General features: G+C 35.4%; 1 protein-coding gene across 1 annotated transcript in view; it reads left to right on the forward strand.

The window, feature by feature from the left end:
- LATS1 (large tumor suppressor kinase 1) overlaps positions 1–21,170 on the forward strand; it is a 42,406-nt gene that overhangs the window by 2,469 nt on the left and 18,767 nt on the right. The window contains exons 2-5 of the mRNA XM_039846916.1: positions 6,871–7,357; positions 11,268–11,415; positions 17,039–18,552; positions 20,458–21,040. Of these exons, the coding sequence (XP_039702850.1) occupies positions 7,016–7,357; positions 11,268–11,415; positions 17,039–18,552; positions 20,458–21,040 (2,587 nt within the window). The 5' untranslated portion in view covers positions 6,871–7,015. The remainder of the gene's footprint in view (positions 1–6,870; positions 7,358–11,267; positions 11,416–17,038; positions 18,553–20,457; positions 21,041–21,170) is intronic.

Here is a 21,170-nt window from a genome sequence, read left to right on the forward strand (position 1 = left end):
CACACACACACACCCCACTTTATGATTTGTGACTCTGTAATCTGGTAGGAAAAATAAGGCAAGTACAAGAATAGGGCAAAACCAAATTTTATTTGATCATGTAAAGTGCATCTGGAGTTCAGAGAAGAGGGATAACAACAGTTTAATGAAAGCTTCGTGAAAGAGGCGTTTGGCAACTTAAAGGTTGGGTGTAGTTTCAACAAGCAATATGTCAGGAGCTCTCCCAAGAAGAATAAACAGGATGAGTAAGGGCATGAAAATAGAAAAGCACAAGGTATGTTAGCTGAGAACAAGTAATTTGGCTTGGTTAGGGTATAAGGTACACAGGGAGAGTGGGAGGTCTGGGTAAGATAGTGGAAAGAAGTAAGATAACAACATTTCTTGATCACTTATTCTAAACACTTATTCTAATACATTTAACACATATTAAAGTTATTTGACTCTCAAAATAACCCAATTAAGTAGGATCATTATTGCCCACATTTGAAGATGAAGGAACTGAAGCACAGCTTGCTGAGATCACACAGCTAGTTAGTGGTAGAACTGGGATTCCTATCGTTTGACTCCAGAGCTCTTTCTTCAACCACTAAGTTAAAGGAATCATTGAATGTTCAGAATAGGGAGTGACATGAACAGAAGGGTTTATTAGGAAGACTGGTCTGGCACCTGTAGCATGGGTTAAAGAGGTAAACTGTTTTGCCTTGTAGAGTTCTTTTAAAACGTCTCTTTACTTATTTTGAATTTTTACAAGTTGTATTAACAAAGATTACTTAGATTTGTTAATGTCAGTGTTGAGCATACCTTGTCGGAGGGGTTGTAAATTAGCACACCATTCTGCGAGGCAATCTGACAATAAGTATCAGAATTTTAAGTATGCATTCTCTGACCCAGCAATTCCACTTCTGGGAATTTATCTTAAGGGAAATGCTTGATGGTGTGTGCACAAGAATTTTTATTGCAGTATTTTTTTTTATTATCTAATTTTGATATGTACAAGGAATATATTATACACATGTAAGCTATAAATGATAATAAAATGAACTTCCATGAACTCACCACCCACCCTTAGAACTAGAATTTTACCATTATTTATAATAGCAAAAAAATTGGAAACAACCTAAATGCCTTGTAGTAGGGAATAGATAAATTATGGTACATCCACATGTTGTAATTCAGTATATAGTTGTTTAAAAAGATAAGGCTGAATTGTCATATTTTCAGTTTTGAGACACTGTTAAGTCTAAAGCAAACCATCTATTAAGAATTTTTCACGAGAAAGAAAATAAATATAGTTGTTATTAACCTTTAGTAGCATACATTTAATCATTCAATTGCATGCTGCAGTCAGGATGGAATTTTACTCAGCTTTATTCACATTCAGAATCTGATTCTTCTGACTCTTCTGGGCTTTGGGTAGTTAACACATAACATCATGGTGACATACTTCTTTTGATAACCCTAGCTAATTGTCTTGAACCTCTTGTCTTTATGGCTGAGTATATAATTTTGAGGCATACTGAATATAGGATTTTGTCTTCCTTTTGCTTAGTTTTGTTTTTTCCCTTAGATGAGTGAGTTACTGCTGAAAATTAATGTTTCTGAAGATAACTCAAAACGTTTTGACAGATGTTTCATGTCTGAGTGCTTGTGCTTCATAAGAGCCTCTCTCACCTTTGAGGATTCTGTCATTTTGTCTACATTCGGCAATTGTTTATGCCTTTAATTGCATTGCCAATTGGGTGACAAACGGTTTCTGAGTCTGTAATGCTACATCACAGTGGAATCTTTTTGAGTACATTTTGAGCGTTAAACAAGGGTCTAGATTCAACCATACCTAGTGCTTGCTGCCAATGAAAATAATACAGTTGAAGTGACAAGGAAATTTCACCTTTTATTTATTTAGCTATATGCATTGTCTGCTATTTTAGAACTTTGCTACTTTGGAGTTGGCAGACTTTTTAATCTTGATTTTTAAGATATACTCAATTTTAGAAATATTAGAATAGAGAAAAGTATGCATCTTAGAATCAAGAAAATACTCCTTACTGTAGTAGAAAGACATTCATAGTATTATATTATTTTTTGATAGCATATTGGACCCTAAGTAGCAATAGCTATCTTCATAGGTCCTGTGGTCCCTATGTCCAGTAATCTCTCCATCAGGTCTGGATATGGCTCCTCTTGGTCCAGAGACCTGTGAAGTTATCTTTGTTCTCCCTTTCAGTTTCCCACTCACTCACCACAGTACACAATGGTAGAACAAGGATGGGAGGGCCAAAATAAGCACCACTATTAGAAAAGGAGAAGAATGAGAGATAGCAGCAATTCTTGATCTATAGTAATTTTGAAATTTTTGCAGGCAAATCTTGTGAAAGCAACCAGCCCTGGAGGTAGGAGAGAGTCCTTGATTGGACTTTGATTCTATTATCTGGGAGGAACTTTCTCATCCATCGTTCTCTGTGACCCTTCGCCATTATTTTCCGAGGGCCTCCTAGGAATTGTTTTTCAGATATCATCCTTTGCCACAGATAAAGTATGAGCTTTGCGGGGATATTCCTTCTTTGGAAGGTGCACATCTTTCTCAACAAAATTACTGCTGATAAAAGTTGAAAGCCCAAGGCTGTCAAATTTTGAATAGTCAAAATTTTAGTTTGAGCTTGAATGGTTAACAAAACATGGTTTCCTTAAAGTTTATAAGCCTCTGATGTGTTTAGATCCAGTCAATTCCATGTGTCAGTAACCATAACCAAAGTTCACATATGTAGTAACCTCATCCAAAGGTTTGAGAACTCCCATTTTTCTTCTTAGTTGGTTATTTGAAGGCAGGCCATACCCTCGTGATTTTTACCACTGAGGTACTTTAGTTAGCTAAGAGGCTCCTGTGGGCATCTGTGCTCAAGGCCTTTTAATCCCATCTCCTCCTGTTTGGAGTCTAGAAGCAAGCTGCTTTTCCAGCCCTGTAAAACTTTACATTTCTGAACTCTTTCTGTTTCTTTTTATTTCTGCTTGCAAATCAGCTGCTTCTTTCCTGACCTTATCATTTATTTATAATATTTTGCCAAATAGCCAGTAATAGCCAACATTCACTTCTAAGATTCACTTTTCATAGAACAAGTTCAGTAGGCTCTTTGTCACCATATAAGTTATAACAGGCAATAGCTATATCAAATATTTTGCCACTGTAAAACATGGTTCTCCGTTTTTCTAGCCCCCAGTATCAGTTTTTTTGAAGCCCTCATCCTGACCACTAATCTATATTAAGTTTTCATTATAGCAGCACTTCACTTCTAGGTACCAATATTAGTTTTCTGTTGTAGCAGCACCTTGCTTCTAGGTATTAGGATAATGAGAGACAGATCGGCCACGGCCACACCATATATGAAAACAGAACTCTAACCAGTGCCTCAGTAGTAATAGGCCCACACAGTCAGGTCTTGGTCAGTAAGTGCCAGCTTTCAACTCCAGACCAACCAGAGAAAGCCAAATGTGCTCTCCATAGGGTGCCCGCTTCTAGTTAGCTGGCCTCCGCTTTCTTCTGGCAGCAACCTACTATCAGGGCACACCTGAATCCTTCTCCCTTTTTTTCTACGTATAAATTTTTTCCACTTCCCTGCCTGCCTTTGATTCTCTGCCAACACAAGTGACGGCGGCTGACTCCCTTGACATAACAAGCTCTGAATAAATAGACTCTTCTTGTTTGGGTTAGTCTCTGTTTACTTCCACAATAATATTAGGCCTTTTTGTGGTTTAAAATAAATAAAATAAAATATCGATGACTTAATAGATTCCTATCTTGTTCACACAAAGTCCAGTGGGGGTCAGTAGTAAGCCATCCAGTGGCTTAGGGACCCACATTCCCTCCATTTGGTGGAGCTACCATCTCAAAATATGACCTGCATGGTCATTGAAGACATCTTCAAAGTCCCCTTTTCCAAATAAGATAACATTTGTGGATCCCAGGGGTTAGGAGATGGATATCTTTTTGGGATGCCATTATTTAGCCTACAACAGCTGATTATCTCTGTTGAGGGAAGTGAATTACTAGGGACTTCTACTTTACATAGTTATATAGTATTGGAAGTTTTTAATAAGAATGCATCTTTTTATAATTAGAAAAACACCCAGCATTATATTTTCTTAAGAGTAAAAAGAAAGGATAGGTCACCTGCATTTATTAGTTCAACAGATTTTTTTGCACAGCCTGCTGCTTACCAGGTCCTCTCTTAGGGGCATGGAAGGAAATGCTGTATCCTGACAGAAGCAAAACTATGCTTTTTTTTTTTCCCCTTCTCTACCAAGAATGATCTTGGAAATGGGAAGAATAACAAAATGATGGTTAGCTAGCAGTTGAAACTCATAAGATACTAAAAGAATGCCTAGCTGCTACAAATGAAAGGCAACCCAAATACTAAGAGAACATGTGAGATCACACAACCACTATTGTGAATCCTTCATCGTGGAGAAATGATAGGTTCCAGAACCAGAAATAGAAAATATCTTCACTTCAAAAAGGGCGAGAAGGTGAATTCTGCCAATTTTAGACTGGTGAGCTAAATGTTAAATCTAGAAAAATTCATTAGTAAGCTATTAATATTTTGAGAAGGCTTAGGGGGAAAAATACTTATCATTAGGGTCCATCTTTTTTCATGAAAGCACAAGCTGTCCTAATTTCATATATGAAGTAATTATCAGTAGATCGGGTTATATTATAGACAGATTATGTGTAATTTTCAGTAACACAATGACAAACTTCATCATATTTGTTTTTACAAAATGGGGAAATATGCATATTAAGTAGAATTTGATCCATTTATAACTAATTCAGCAATTGTACCGTGAGAGTACTGATAATTGAGGTGAAGTCATCAGGAAACTGCCTCTGGTGGTCTGCTTCAGGAATTTATCCTGTCTCAGGCCTGCTGCAGATATTCATGTATGTGTACATATAAGTAATGTTCATAAATATTTTAAGAACTGAAGGCTTACTTTAACAGCTCTAAGATATCATTTATACAATGAAGTTTACTCATTTAAAGTATACAGTTCAGTGGTTTTTAGTATATTTATGGAGCCCTACAACCATCACCAGAATCTAATTTTAAAGTAGAAAATGGCTTTATTTAATATGTAGTGTTTTGAAGCTTGCCTTTTTTACTTAAGAATATATTTATTCATGTCAGTACATTTAGAAAGAACTGCATCATTCTTTTTAACAGCTGCTTCATCACATATAAATATACTATGAATTACTGGAAAAATTATTGATGAGCATCTAGATTGATGTAATCTTTTGCTTTTATAGATAGTGTTGCAAGAAACATCCTACATCTTCAGGCACTTATGTGTCTGTTTCTTTAATTGTATTGCATTGTTTGTCTTAGACCGTGTTCAAGGTAACAAGGTAAATCTTGTTACTCCAACCATTTTGTCCCTTAGAAGACAGTTGTTGAGAGAATTAAATACCCAAGTCCACATTGCTAATAATTAACAAGTAGTTGAATACTTTTTTTGTTTTTCCATTATAAGTGCTGTGCCTTTTTTTTTTTTTTTTTTTGGTCAAACTAGAGTGTATCCAAAAGAGCATAACTAGAATTAGGGAACAGCTAAAGGAACTGGGGATGTTTAGGAGACACGTGTCTATTTCATTTGTTCGACATATGAGTTCATCGAGTACTCACTGTGGTCCAGGTTCTGATACACGTGGTGCACAGACAGTGGTTAAGAGACAAATAAGGTCCTCTCCTCTCAGGGAGCTTTATTTCAGTGAGGGGAGATAGACGATAAACAAGAAAACAAGTGAAATCATTTTAGATAGTGATAAGAACGTTTAAGAAAAGTAAAACAGGGTAATTAGGTGACCAGGGAAGGGTCTTTGAGGAAACAGGGCTGGTACCTAAGTGACAAGGAGATATCTATATCTGTCTATAGACATCTTTATGTAACAGGAGTGGTGATTATGCTAATGAGAACAGAAGTAGGCTCCCAGTAGATGATAATTATCAAATTATCAATGTTTCACATCCTAGTATACCACTTACAAACTATTTTACTTCTGAACCTCAGTTTCCTCATCTACAAAGTAGAGATAGTGAACCTACCTCACAGAGCTGTTCGGATAGTTAGCTAAGGGTATAGGCAAAGTTGTTTAGCATCAGCCCAGTAACAGGCTGTCAGCATGCACTGAGTGAGGTTTCATGATGCTCTACATAAAGAAAACATTTCTCAGTTTGTGTAGATTACAAATGGAATGGCTTTCTTGAGTTAGTGATTTTCTATCAGTGAGGACATGTAAGTAGACTTTGGATGTACATTTATGCATTAAATGAAGAATAGGGCATGTCGTCCTCAGAGGTCTTTTCTCCATCCCATTATTAATAAGTGTACTGTCTCTAGAGTCCCAGTCCACAGTTTGGGCAGTAAACCTAGGTATCTGTTTTTGAAGAGTAAAGGCTAGTGGATTAAAGACCTTTTTAAAGCAACAATACTCCTTTTTCTAAAGAAATCTTATTCTCGAAGTCTAATTTGTAAAATCTAAAATTGGAGCTGCTAGGTGAAGTTGATAAGAGGTTGCCCGTTGTATTAATTATTCACTTAGTAATCCCTTGCATTTGTATAAATTTTATATGCTTACTAAAGCACTCTTGAAATTATTTTTTATCATCATAACCACTACTTGAGGTAATTTTATGGATTAGGAAATAGGCACAGATAGGTTAACTAACTTGTTTCTGTCATAGAGTAGTCCATAGTGGAGCCAGAACTATAACCTAGGACTCTAACTCCTACATGAGTGGAATTCCCCCCCTAATTCATGATACTGCATTATCAGTTAATCACTTTATAGCTTTTACTTATCTTTTTCTTTTATAGGGTTAATTATTTAAATTGTAAAGAATTTTAATATTCCTGCGAACTTCTGCAAAGGATCTTTTTCAGTTTTTCTCAAGAAGCCTCTGAATCTATCAAGTAGCTCTTACAGAAGTCTTGTGTGTGGGTTATATATATAGATATTTTCATGAAGAGGAGTGAAAAGCCAGAAGGATATAGACAAATGAGGCCTAAGACCTTTCCTGCCAGTAACTATACTGGCAGCAGCCGGCAGATGTTGCAGGAAATTCGGGAATCCCTTAGGAATTTATCCAAACCATCCGATGCCATTAAAGCTGAGCATAACGTGAATAAAATGTCAATTGAAGATCCTCGACAAGTCCGAAATCCACCTAAATTTGGGACTCATCATAAAGCCTTGTTGGAAATTCGAAACTCTCTACAACCATTTGCCAATGAAACAAGCCGGAATACTTCAGAAGTTAATCCACAGATGCTTCAAGATTTACAAGCTGCTGGATTTGATGAGGTAAGAACTTTCAAAGACAAAAGAAAGGATTTTTTTTACTTTGTACTAAGTAACACATTTTAAGTGGTCTCCTGCTTGAATGTTTCCTCTGAGAGAATTTAACATGTATGCAGATTTGTATACTCTATCAGCAAAGAATGTTGTTCACAATTCCATTAATTATTAAAACACAATAATTATTCTTTAGTTTTCTCTCTGGTTTCTGGAATTTAAAAGGTCAAACCAGAATGTCAAAGTGGAAGTGCAGTTGAAGGAAGCCACAGGTGAAGGCAGGGTAAGGACATCTGTGTATAAGAGGAGCTCTGGTGAGCTAAATGGCTATTGCAGAAATAACAGCTCTAAGGATAGGAAGTTTTAAGTTTATAGTACAGAAGAAGAAATATCAGGGGTTTCATTAAGCACTTAGGTTTATATCACTCTCAGGCCCAAATCTGAAATTCGCAAAAACTAAAAATTTACATGTTGCTCAACTCCAGGAATTTCAAAGTTTTATTTTAGTGAAATTTCAATTCATGTTAATTATGCCAAGTTTTTAATATTTATTTTCAGAACTTATTTAAAAAGTTTTTTATAGCACATATATTTAATCATATTTTGTTATTAGTAAAAGTAATTCATGACAACATACATTATATGAATATTTTAGGTGGCCTAAATCATTTTAGATGAAAATTGGCCATGGAAAATGTAAATATGAATAATCAAGTGTTAATTTTTTTTCAAAATTATAGGAACTTTTTTCCTGATTATAAAAGTAATATCTGTTCCCTGCTAAAAATTGAGAAGTATAAAGCAGAAAATGAAAGTTACCTTTAGCTCCACAACACAAAGATAACTACCCTTAACTCTTCTTTTCTATCGTTAATATTTTGGTGAGCACATTTGCAGATATCTCTATATTTTAAAAATGAAAATCTAAGTTTGCATTATAGTGAAAGGGAAATATATGATTAAACTAGGAAGAAAAAAGATTATTCTTTCTGGCTCATTCTATTAATCCATTTGATTAATATTCTTATAATTTTTATGCATAAGTGTTTTAAAAATATCGGATTTGCATGAGAAGACAGAGAGGAAGAGAGGACCTGGGATGTTTTTTCGGCTAGTAGTTGGAGGATTCAGGAAATGGCTTGAATGGAGATTCTCCAGAATACTGAACTTTCTTCCCAGTCTTTTAGCCAAAAGGTGAAGAATAAAGACACAGCTAAATCACTGTTCTTATTTTTTCCTTTTATATATTGCTAGGGAGAGTTTAGAAAACCACACAGCTATAAAGGCTCTTAAATGGTAAGGTGTTATGTCAGATAAGCTACCTCAGTTGATATGTATGTGTGAACTCATCAGTCAGGATAGTTAATCAAACATGTTCCATATCTTTAAGGAACTTAAAAATTCTTCCTAATGTAGACAGTTTTAAGAAATCTAAGGCGTTCATCTGTGCCCTGTTCTTTTATCTTTTGGCAATAATAACAATAATTGCTTTTCGGTACCAAGATATGTTAGCTTTATTACAGTCACACACTTCAAAATTGTCACCTTATGACATTAATAACCCCTTAAGGAATCTTTACTAAAAGCGTTTAGACATTTATCAATCTTCAGTTGTCCAAGTAAATTGTATTATTTATACCCACGATGATACAAAGAATATGGCAGTTTACTTCTGCTACGTCCTTGAATCACTAATTCTAATAGCTTCTCATTATATTGCAGAATTTATTCAAGATCCCACCTTAGCAGTTGAAAATCCTTATCCAGTTTTCACTTTATTATTTATATCATTTCTTAAGCTCTAATCTATTTTTCGCTATGCCAAGTTCAAGATAGTTTTAGTTTTTTGAAAATATTTTTGGGGGGCTCTGTAAAATTAAAACCTCAAATATTTCAAGATTAATTTCCTCATGGGAATAAATGTTAAATAGGATTGATGCATTCTTGGGACACATAAATCTACAATCATTGGAGTGTATTTGCTTCTAAGTATGAAAAGCAAAAGCATAGTAATGTGGACATAATGTTTTCTTATCATATAAGACTTCTACTCCAAAGTTACTGATTTAAAAATATTTTTAACATATAGGAATAAATATTGAAAAATAAAAGCCAGCATAAATTATCCCTAGAATCACAGGCTGAAATTCTGGTGCATTTTACAAGAATATGGTTCCCACAATATTGAGAAAAGATTCATGGGTGCCAATTTTCTTACCAACTGAGATGGCACTGCTGTGTGATAAGAACATAAATATAGGTACAGTTCAGTTGGCTTAAGCAATTTTAAATTTAAGGACTCCCTGGTGAATTTCAATTTGGGGTGACTTATATTATTTTAAATTTGCATATAAAGTGAGACTTATTAATTCCTTTGTATTTCATTACAAATTTGCAAAGCCTGATTGACATAAAATGTGAACACACTATACCTTTCTATCAGTTAAGGATTGGGTTGGGTTGCTTTTAACAAAAATCCAAACAATGCTTTAAACAAAATAGTTACTCAGATTATATAGCTAGCATTGGCCTCTTAAAGATTTCAGAACCAATGACTCTTAGGAGTTTCTTGAATTTTTCTTCTTGGTGACAATATGCTCTAGCACAGATGGCATATCTGTTGTCTAGGAAACAGGATAGTGCCTAAAGCAGAGATAGTGACATTTTTTTTTCAGAATCTTTGCTTTTATCTCATTGGTCAGGTGGTTTTATGGTCACTGCAGCTATAAGGAAAACTTCTACCCAATCAGTAACTTTTTCCAAGGAAGGGAGAATGGATCTTGAGTAGGCAACACGGTTCTGCCACTACCTTTTTTGTTTGGTCTCACACTCGTCTCCAGTTGTTTCACATAGCAGGATCATCTATCAGTAGCCTGTTCACCCATGAGTCTTACTAAGCCATTTCTCATTTAAAAATATTACTCGAAATACTAAATCCTCTAGAACAAGTAAGTAGCTGCCTACCTCTTGAAAAATGTATGTCAGTATACTTTCTGCATGTTACTGCATAATTTATATTTACATATAACATAAATGACTAGGAGCAGAGCAGGAGGACAGCCCACATCTGAGCTCTAGGCACTATGCTTATGCGCTTTTACATGTTTTTTCATTTAATCCTCACATCAGTTCTGTGAGTCTATTACAGATGAAGAAATTGAGCTCCGAAATGTTAAATAACTTGCCAAAGTTCACACAGTTCTGAAGTGGGGCATATAAATTTACAATCACTGGAGTGTGTTTTTGCTTCTAAGCATGAAAAACAAAAGCATAGTAATGTGGGGTTGCTGGAACTCAAATCAGTTCTGTTTGATTCCAAACTCTGCTTTTTCTGTCATATCATCTAGCCTCCTAAAGTGTTCACGTAATCATATATAGTCTAAATGTTTTTCTTCCACCATTTTTCCTATATTTATGTTCTTATAAATAAAGTTCTCTGAAAATGTAAGCTCTAGGAGGATAGGAACCAGAACTACATAGTTCTTTTACTAGTAATGCTGTGGCAAAGGTGTTTAATAAAATGTTTTAACAATACAAAAAAGTGGTTTTCAGTATTTTCAATGATACCTTTTAACAGTCTGATAGTCTGTTTGTTTATATAAAAATGAAATTAAGAATGAGTAATAATCAGAATCACATTGCTGTGATTGTTCCTGGAAGAAATTAATTCTAGAAGAAAACAGTGATATGTTACATAGAGGTGAAAATATTAAAGAAACATTTGAAGGATTTGAGGGTTTGTTTTGTTTAGTAATTTGAGAATGTATGGATTTTTATAGTAGTTTTACAAATAAGACATGAATATTATGGTTTGGGAGCCTATTCATAATTATGGATTTGTCTAGTGGAATTCATAGTGTTCTTTCCCTCTTATTAAATATGACTTAAATTTTGTTCCTTTTTTCAAATTTCATACCAGGATATGGTTATACAAGCTCTTCAGAAAACCAACAACAGAAGTATAGAAGCTGCAATTGAATTTATTAGCAAAATGAGTTACCAAGATCCTCGACGGGAGCAGATGAGTGCAGCAGCTGCCAGACCTATTAATGCCAGCTTGAAGCCAGGTGATTAATCAGACTTTTCCCTTAGGCTTTTATTTTATAGCATTGTTTTAAAATATTTAAGTATAGCAGATCTTTAGTCTTAGAAGTTGTTAAAAGCATCATAGTAAACCAAAGTCTCAAATTAGGATAATGTTAGGATAATAGTGTTATACTATGCTGAAATGAATTATAGGATGGACCCTAAAGTTCTATAGGTAATTCTGATAGGCAGCAGTCTAGTTGCGAACTTATTTTGATTCTTACTGTTTATGCAAAAAATGGGTCATACTAAGTCCTAATTCATTCTCTTAATATACCATGCATAACTTTCCTTATTATTAAATGGACTGATTTTAATAGCTACATTAAAATAGATTTATCACATACTTTATTTAACCAGTCTCATTTTTTGACGTTTGCTTTGTTTTCTCCTTTTATTTTTATTTTTATTTTTTTGCCATTGTAGACAGCCTTGCTGTAAATGCTCTGGTATCTAAATATTTGTGCAATCCTAATGATTTTGTAAAAGTAAATTTTTAAAGACTTGCAAAAATTTAAGGTTTCTCTTAGATTTTACTGTCAGAAAGGTGTACCAACTTATATTCTCCCAATTTAATATGAGAATATCTATATTTCTAAGTCTTAGGTATTATCATTTTTATGTATTTAATGGCTGTGGAAAGACTCATTTTACATTCACATTTCTTTGATCAGTGGTAAGGCTGAACATTTGTTTATTGGTTATTTTTAAACTGGCATTTTAATTCTTTGTTAATCTTGTGTTTGTCTTTTTTATTGACTTATAAGAGGCCTTATTTATTCATTTTTTCTTTTATTCAAATTTTTATTGATGAACTACTGTTTTTTGCCCTTTGTTTGACATTGGGTATAAAGTTCTTGTCCTTTTGTAGAGGTGACATTCTACTAAGGAAGATCAAATACTCACACAAATACATGTAGAACTACAACTATGTAAGTATGAATGAAAACAGGAAAGTTACATGGTGCTGTGGACTCATATAATGGAGAGATTTTGGCCTAATCAAGGAGATCAAAGAAAACCTTCCTGTGACACTGATAATAGAGCCACTGTTTGAAGAAAGACAAAGGTTAATGGGGATGGGTTTAGTGAGGAAGTGTGTCGTTATGCGTGACCTGTTTGGCAGGTTTTGAAGAAATGAAAGTGGCTAGAGAGCACTGAAAACAAAAGTATGGGGTATGACTGGAAAACTACATAGGGGCCTGACTGTGCAGGACCATATTGATGTTATCCTAAGTGCAGCAGGAAGTTATGAAAACGTTTCAAACAGGGTGATGACATAATTAGATTTGTGTTTCAAAAAGATGGCCAAGTGGATAAGAACAGAGAAGAGAGGAAGTAAGAGTATCTGGATGGACTTGATAAGAGATATAGTAGTTCACAGAAAATGAAGGTAATCTGGACTAGGGTGATAGCAGTGAAGAAATATGAATGAATTAGAGATGGGAAGAGTAAAATCGACAAGGTCTTGGTGATTGATTACATATGGGGGATGATGCTGGAGAGGGATGACTCTTAGGCTTTTGGTGTGGAAAATAAAAGGGTGGTGATGTACCACATTATCAAAGGGAATGCTAAGAGATAAGTCTGGCTGCAGACATAATGTTGAGTTAGACTCATTGAGTTATCTAAGTGAAGATGTCAAGTGGGGAGCTAGATAAAAACAGCTCTTATATTAGCCCTGCATGAAATAGGTTACACAAAGGCGATAACGTGGACAAAAATGACAAGATGGACAACCAAGCCTGTTACTCAGTAGCTTATAGGAAAGGATAAGCCTGCAAAGAAGACAGAAGAATTAGCTAAAAAGGAAGTTAAAAAAAAATAAAATAAAATTTCTAGTGTCTTGAAAGCCTAGGGAAGAAAATGTTTCAAGAAGGGGCAGGAATAGTCAAAATGCCAGACACTGCTAAGAAAGGTCAGCCAAGGTGAGAACTAGAATACCTCGTTAGCTTTAGAGACATGGTACCTCAGTTTACTAGGGCTGCTATAACAAAGTACTACAGACTGGGTGGCTGATGTAACATTGATTCTTACACAGTTCTGGAGGCTAGATGTCAGATCAGGGAGACAGTAGGTTTGGTTTCTCTTGAGGCCTCTCTCCATGGCTTGCAGATGACCTTCTCACTGAGTCCTCACATTGTCATCCGTCTGCATGCACATGTGTCTGGTGTCTCTCTCTGTGTGTCCAGATTTCTTCTTATAAGGACACAAGTCATATTTGATAAGGCCCACTCTATGACTTTATTGAATTACCTTTTTAAAAGCCCTATCTTCAAACACAGTGCCGTTCCGAGGTATTGGGAGTTAAGACTTACTGAATTTTAGGGGGATACAGTTCATTCCAGAACACATGGAGTAACTTGTTTTTGTTCAGTCATGGGAGCATAATTCAGATTGTAATGAGTTGAGGAATAAATGGATATGAAGAACTCAAGTATAGTCAGTTCTTCGACAAGTTTTTTCTATGAGAGAATGAGGACATTAGTAAGAATAGTGCTTCATATCCACAGTGAAGATTTTTTTTTTTAGTTTTTAATTTATTACCGATTAATAATTTTATAAACTATACTAATCAATTATTAGAAAATTAAAATTTTAAATGATATACAAAATATAAGTCCAAAGATTTCATTATTACATTTAACAGACGTAAAATTATTTTGTCAAATTTCTGTAAGTCTTTAAATTTTTACTCTCAGCTTCCCTGCTTACCTGTGGTGGGCCAATGTCTGTGGACCAGCACCAAATGACAGTTTGAGGAAGTGGTGTCTGCGTGGGAGCAGAGGGAGAGCCTTATTATTACTTTCAATAGGAAAGTCCTTAGGCATACTTAAAAGATAGTTATAAAACTCCAGTTAAGAGAATGAAATTAAATATTTGCTCTAACAGGAGCAAATGAGCCTAGGTTATATAGAGAAGAGAAAAGAATTTCTTTCTGATGCCTTCAGTTTTCTCTGAAGTAGAAAATTAAGTCATGTGCCAAGAGTGATGGGTGAAGAATGGGGCGGACAATTCGAAGACACTGAGGACTGGCAAGAATCATCGTGGAGACCAAAAGAAACAGAATTTACTGGAGATGCTGAGGCCATTTGATGATGCTGATCGTGAATTTGTGGTAGAATCAATCTGCTCTTTACATTACCTTCTCAAGCAGGCATAAAATGAAGTAGATAGCTGGAATCATCCTTGACTGGAGTTTTACTAAACAAGTACAAAATAAGATACAGAGATAAAAGGAATTCAGACTGTTGTGAAAGGGTAATCCTTAATCAGAGCATATTCTTCCTCTGCTTTTAGCGGCTTCTCATTCCTTCCAGACTCCTCTCCATGGGTCCCTTGCTCTCATAATTCATCTAATAACACTCTTCCCTACATTTACTGCTCCCTAGCCATACTGGGTTTCTTTTTGTTCTTGGAAAATAGCAAGCTCCTACTTCAGGACTTTTTCTCAGTCTCAGATCATGTATCCTTGGTGGAGCTTTTTGACCACTGACTTATCCCTTTCTATCCTCCTGTCACTCTGTTCGTTGACACCATTTATATTTCTTTCATGTAGCATTTATCATACCTGAATGTTACCTTGTTTATTTATTCACTTGTTTATTATCAGTCTTCTCTCAAAAATGTAGGTTCCATGGAGCTAGGGATATTATCTTGTTCAGCAGTGTACTTGGATTGCTTAAGCCAGTGCCTGGCATATAGGTGCCCAATAAATATTTAATGAATGAGTAGAAAGGAGGAGAAGAGAAAGGGAATACAGAGGGAAGAAAGAAGTGATGGATCATGGATTTAAATTGTTTAAAGTATGTCATAAAGAAAGGAGGACTGATGAAGTAGGGGATTAGCACTGGAGGGCTTGATGAGGTTGAAGAACGTTACAGTAGTAGTTAAACATGAGGAGAAGTTGGGGTCCAAGAGTAGAAACCTTAAATTAGTAATTTTGAAAAAGCAGCAGCTATGAGTGGTATCAAAATTAGAATTGTGATCTTGGGAGTGATATTTGATGTGGAATGGAGGGGAGGTGTTCAAGAAACCGAGAGATGAGGGTGATGGATGGTTAGTCTATGTGGATGTTGAAGCTACAGAATGTTGGAAAGGCTTAGGGTAGACTGAATGCCAAAGTTTTGGGTGGTTGAGGGCGAGCAAGTAAGAGTTCATTAAGTGGGAGGAATGAACGCAGCATCCTAAGTAACATGAGTTTCCAAAGAGCTGGCTTTTTAAAAAGTATGAAAGAAAGCAATTACCTGGAAGGATAAATGGAGAGCAAAGAGGTAGCATCCACTTTTTAGCCAATTTATTTTTGAAGAAAACCTTAATTGCAAAGGTCTGAAAGGAAAGTAATGTCAGCAGAAGGTGGTTGTGGGAAAGCTTGGCGTAGAGGTTAGTGATATAGGAGCATTTGCTGGTTACAGAGTAGAGCATGTCTAGAGGGTAATTGTGGCAAGGTGTGGGAGGTGGGAGAACACAGAGAGCTTTATGGGAGGTGCAGAACAACAGAGGCGGCAGTCTGCTCTAGGGTTGCAATGACTCGCGTTTTAACTGGTAAAAGCTGGGTGAGTGACATGGTGTATTTAGCCTCAGCTGACTATTTGAGGAAGGTGGCCAGCAGACTTGTCTAGCTTGCTCAGAGTGATGACTTTCCCTGAAGTCACAGACCCAAGATGCTGCCCAGCCAAGGTGAAGAATGTTAAACTACGTTATGAACATTTACTAATTTTTTCTCATATGTGTTATTAAATATATTTTATCCCTAGATGACATTTCTGGTTTGTTTTGTTTTGATGGTGATGAGTGTTTTATGTATTTAGATCTCTTAGCTTTTTACTGTGTTCTCTACCTTTGTCATACTTGGGAAGACCTTCCAAGGAGGTCCTCTGTAATTTAATATTCACTTGTTCTTTCCTAATACCTGCATGGTTTCATCTTTAACACTTAAATGTTTAATCCTTCTGGAATGTATTATTTTTATTGTATTATATACAAAATTATTTTTATTGTATTTTATATAAATTTATTACATATAATGTATTATGTATCTTTTTCCAAGTGGCTAGAATATTTTAAGTAATTTTTTGTATCATATTTTCTTGCCTATTTCATTTATTTGGTAATTCCACTAAAGAATGACTCTGTAAAATCTATAACTTAGTGTTCGTTCTGCTAATTATCCCCTGCTGTCTTTTTTGTTTTAAAAGCCATATTTAAATTTATTTAGAATTAGTTATTATATCCATCAAAAAAGTACAAATGTACACATTGTTTGGTTCACTAATGCCACTTCTGATAATTTACTTAACATGCATGAAATGAAATCTGTATAAAATTTTTGATTTTGTAAAGCAAAAGCCTGGAACAACCTTAATGTCCATCAATAGAGAACTGATTAAATGAATTTGGGTATATCTGCACAGTGAAAAACTGATAACATTTTTTTAAAGTAAGGAAACATTTTATATACTGGTAAAGAATCTTCTACTTTTTAATTAAAAGAGTGATGCAAATAGCATATGTAGGAGGTATACTATTTATTCCAAGCTAAAATTTTCAAAAATAAGAGATTAAAAACATGTTTTTTTCTCTCTCTCTGTTTTATGACCATAGGGAGTATGCAACAATCAGTTAACCGCAAACAAAGCTGGAAAGGTTCTAAAGAATCCTTAGTTCCTCAGAGACATGGTCCACCACTGGGAGAAAGTGTGGTCTATCGTTCTGAAAGCCCCAACTCACAGACAGATGTAGGAAAACCTTTGTCAGGATCTGGTATAACTGCATTTGCTCAAGGTCACCCTAGCAATGGACAGAGAGTGAACCCCCCACCACCTCCTCAAGTAAGGAGTGTCACTCCACCGCCACCTCCACGAGGCCAGACTCCTCCTCCAAGAGGTACAACTCCACCTCCCCCCTCGTGGGAACCAAACTCTCAAACAAAGCGCTATTCTGGGAACATGGAATATGTGATCTCCCGAATCTCCCCCGTTCCACCTGGAGCCTGGCAGGAGGGCTATCCTCCACCACCTGTTAACACGTCCCCATTGAACCCTCCTAATCAGGGACAGAGAGGCATTAGCTCTGTTCCTGTTGGCAGACAACCAATCATCATGCCAAGTTCTAACAAATTTAATTTTCCACCAGGGAGACCTGGAATTCAGAATGGTAGTGGTCAAACTGATTTTATGATACACCAAAATGTTGTCCCTGCTGGCGCCGTGAATCGGCAGCCACCCCCTCCTTATCCTCTGACCCCAACTAATGGACAAAGCCCTTCTGCTTTACAGACAGGGGGATCTACTGCTGCTCCTTCATATACAAATGGAAATATCCCTCCATCTGTGATGGTGCCAAATAGAAACAGTCATAACATGGAACTTTATAACATTAGTGTACCTGGACTACAAACAACTTGGCCTCAGTCGTCTTCTGCTCCAGCTCAGTCGTCCACAAGCTCTGGGCATGAAATCCCTACATGGCAACCTAACATACCAGTGAGGTCAAATTCTTTTAATAACCCCTTAGGAAATAGAACAAGTCATTCTGCTAATTCTCAGCCTTCAGCTACAACAGTCACTGCTATTACACCAGCTCCAATTCAGCAACCCGTGAAAAGCATACGTGTATTGAAACCAGAGCTACAGACTGCTTTAGCACCTACGCACCCTTCTTGGATACCACAGCCAATTCAATCTGTTCAACCTAGTCCTTTTCCCGAGGGTACCACTTCAAATATGACTGTTATGCCACCGGTTGCTGAAGCTCCAAATTATCAAGGCCCACCACCACCTTATCCAAAACATCTGCTACATCAAAACCCATCTGTTCCTCCATATGAATCAATCAATAAATCTAACAAAGAGGATCAGCTGAGCTTGCCCAAGGAAGATGAGAGTGAAAAAAGTTATGAAAATGTTGATAGTGGGGATAAAGAAAAGAAACAGATTACAACTTCACCTATTACTGTTAGGAAAAACAAGAAAGATGAAGAGCGAAGGGAATCTCGTATTCAAAGTTACTCTCCTCAGGCATTTAAATTCTTTATGGAGCAACATGTAGAAAATGTACTTAAATCTCATCAGCAACGTCTACATCGTAAAAAACAATTAGAGAATGAAATGATGCGGGTAAAACCTTTCAAAATGTCCATTTTTGTACTCCATCTATTTGCTAGGTGTTTCTTTTAAAATATAGTGGTCTAGTATTTTTTTATAGCTAAACATGTTATCAATTATTTAAAAGTCAGTAAACGTTAAAGTACTTTTTATTATAGCATTTTATTTTAGTATTTCAAGGTTTACTCATAGTTTCCTATAATAAAGTTCTAATAAATTAGAAATATAATTTGCAATGTGCAGTTTAGGTATACATAATCCTTTTTCATGGGAATTGGAGCAAAGGTTATTTTTTAGGTTTTACATGTTATAACATTTTAAAATGAGCTAGAATTATCTGGGTCTCTTGATACAGTCATGAAACATTTTTTGTCAGGTTGGTATTGAAAGTGTCAGAGACATCTCCCATCAGTTGTTTTGCCATCTAATTGCATTTTTATAATGTGCTGAAATTATTAAGTCAAAGTCTACTAAAAAGGAGATCAGAAAAAGTAAACACTTTAATCTCTTGTTGCTGAAGAGCTCTTTACTGGATATTATAGTGGTACTGTCATTATTATTTTATCATGTTTACAGTTCAAAGGTTTGACTCCTTATACCTATTATTCAAAATCTAAGAGGCTTAAATTTATGATAAAATTTCCTCACATAACTTGAGAAAGCTATTCTTTTAAAATAATTTCGTACATCTGATATCACAGTATCGTTATTCGAGCTATACAATGAATTTTGTTAGATGAGAAACACCATGATAATCTGTATGACTTATTACTTATCCATATTTTAGCTCTGAAGTTTTCTTACTAAAGTCTGTCTGTATGTATTTTCTTAGTTTATTTTTCCTTTTTCCTCTTCACTTTCACTAATAGCTGATTTAAACTTTTATGGTGTTGGAAGCTTTGCTGACTTCTGTAGCCTCCATTACTGTGTAGGCAAGTAAGATTTTAAGAGAAACGGTTCTATACTAAGTCTAGCATGCCATCCTTCTTAAAAGTTTTTTGCATGCAAAACTGCATCCTAACAGAAGCATGAGGTTGCTACATTTTAGTCTTGCATTTCTAGAATTAGGCTTTACTTTTTAAATCAAATTTCTATTCCCTTTAAAAAATATATTCTTTTTTAGCTAGCCAAAAATAAACTGTTTCTTCTAAATCCAAGTATTCATGTCTACTTAGAAGTTGGTTTTTGTTTTTATCTGTTTTGGTATCTTCATAAGTCACATTGACTATTTGAAATGTTCCAAAATATCTAAAAGATACTCTGTAATCATACAAGTTGTCCCTTTCCAATAAGGTAGGAGAAACCGTTCGCATTTTGTATTAGTAATGGCTGTGAGTCCTTCCTACCCTTATTCTAATGCCTTGAGAAATATAAAAGGAAAGACTGACAATGAGTGGTTAGGTTAGAGAAGATATTCTTTTGTTCTTAATACATCAGTTTTTTTCAGAATAAATGAACCTGGAGTGAAAATTTCATAAAGCCTAAAATGGGAGAAAGAATATTTGAGTCCTAAGCATTCCACAAAGCATATAATGAAGGCAGTCTAATCATGTATTTTGGGATGAGTATGCATGGAGGGATAGATGAGGATGCATGTGAACAGACGTTTGGTTATTGCACACTGGGAACATTTTTTTGCGTGCATTAGAGAGGAGTAGAAAGCTGATCGTTATCATCTTCTTGCTCTCCACAGCTGAATCTGCATATATACTTACCTTGAATATACTCTTAACTATCTCTTAAGCTGCACTTTTGATAATTAACTTTTTCTGAAATATAGTCTAGATTTCTAACATAATTCATTAAAAATTATTATGCATTTAACCTTTAAATATGTGCCTGAATTTTTTCCAAGCTATTTCTTAATATTCTGTATAGATGATAATTCCTTATTTAACATTTAGTTTATTTGCCTAGGTTGGATTATCTCAAGATGCCCAGGATCAAATGAGAAAGATGCTCTGCCAAAAAGAGTCTAATTACATCCGTCTTAAGAGGGCTAAAATGGACAAGTCTATGTTTGTGAAGATAAAGACACTAGGAATAGGAGCATTTGGTGAAGTCTGTCTAGCAAGAAAAGTAGATACTAAGGCATTGTATGCAACAAAAACTCTTCGAAAGAAAGATGTTCTGCTTCGAAATCAGGTTGCTCATGTTAAAGCTGAGAGAGATATCCTGGCCGAAGCTGACAACGAATGGGTAGTTCGTCTATATTATTCGTTCCAAGATAAGGACAATTTATACTTTGTAATGGACTATATTCCCGGGGGTGATATGATGAGCTTGTTAATTAGAATGGGCATCTTTCCAGAAAATCTGGCACGATTCTACATAGCAGAACTTACCTGTGCAGTTGAAAGTGTTCATAAAATGGGTTTTATTCATAGAGATATTAAACCCGATAACATTTTGATTGATCGTGATGGTCATATTAAATTGACTGACTTTGGTCTCTGCACTGGCTTCAGATGGACACATGATTCTAAGTACTATCAGAGTGGTGAGTAAAAGCATAAAATTTGTACATACTAATATGATTTATTAATGCAATAAAATAAAAAATGGTATTATCACTGGATGGAACCAGAAGTCTTGGGTCAGGTCTTGACTATTGAGTAAGCACTGGTGAA

The sequence above is a fragment of the Pteropus medius genome, unplaced genomic scaffold, assembly GCF_902729225.1.
Source record: "Pteropus medius unplaced genomic scaffold, Ma_sr-lr_union100, whole genome shotgun sequence".
In the NCBI taxonomy this organism is placed as follows: Eukaryota; Metazoa; Chordata; class Mammalia; order Chiroptera; family Pteropodidae; genus Pteropus; species Pteropus medius.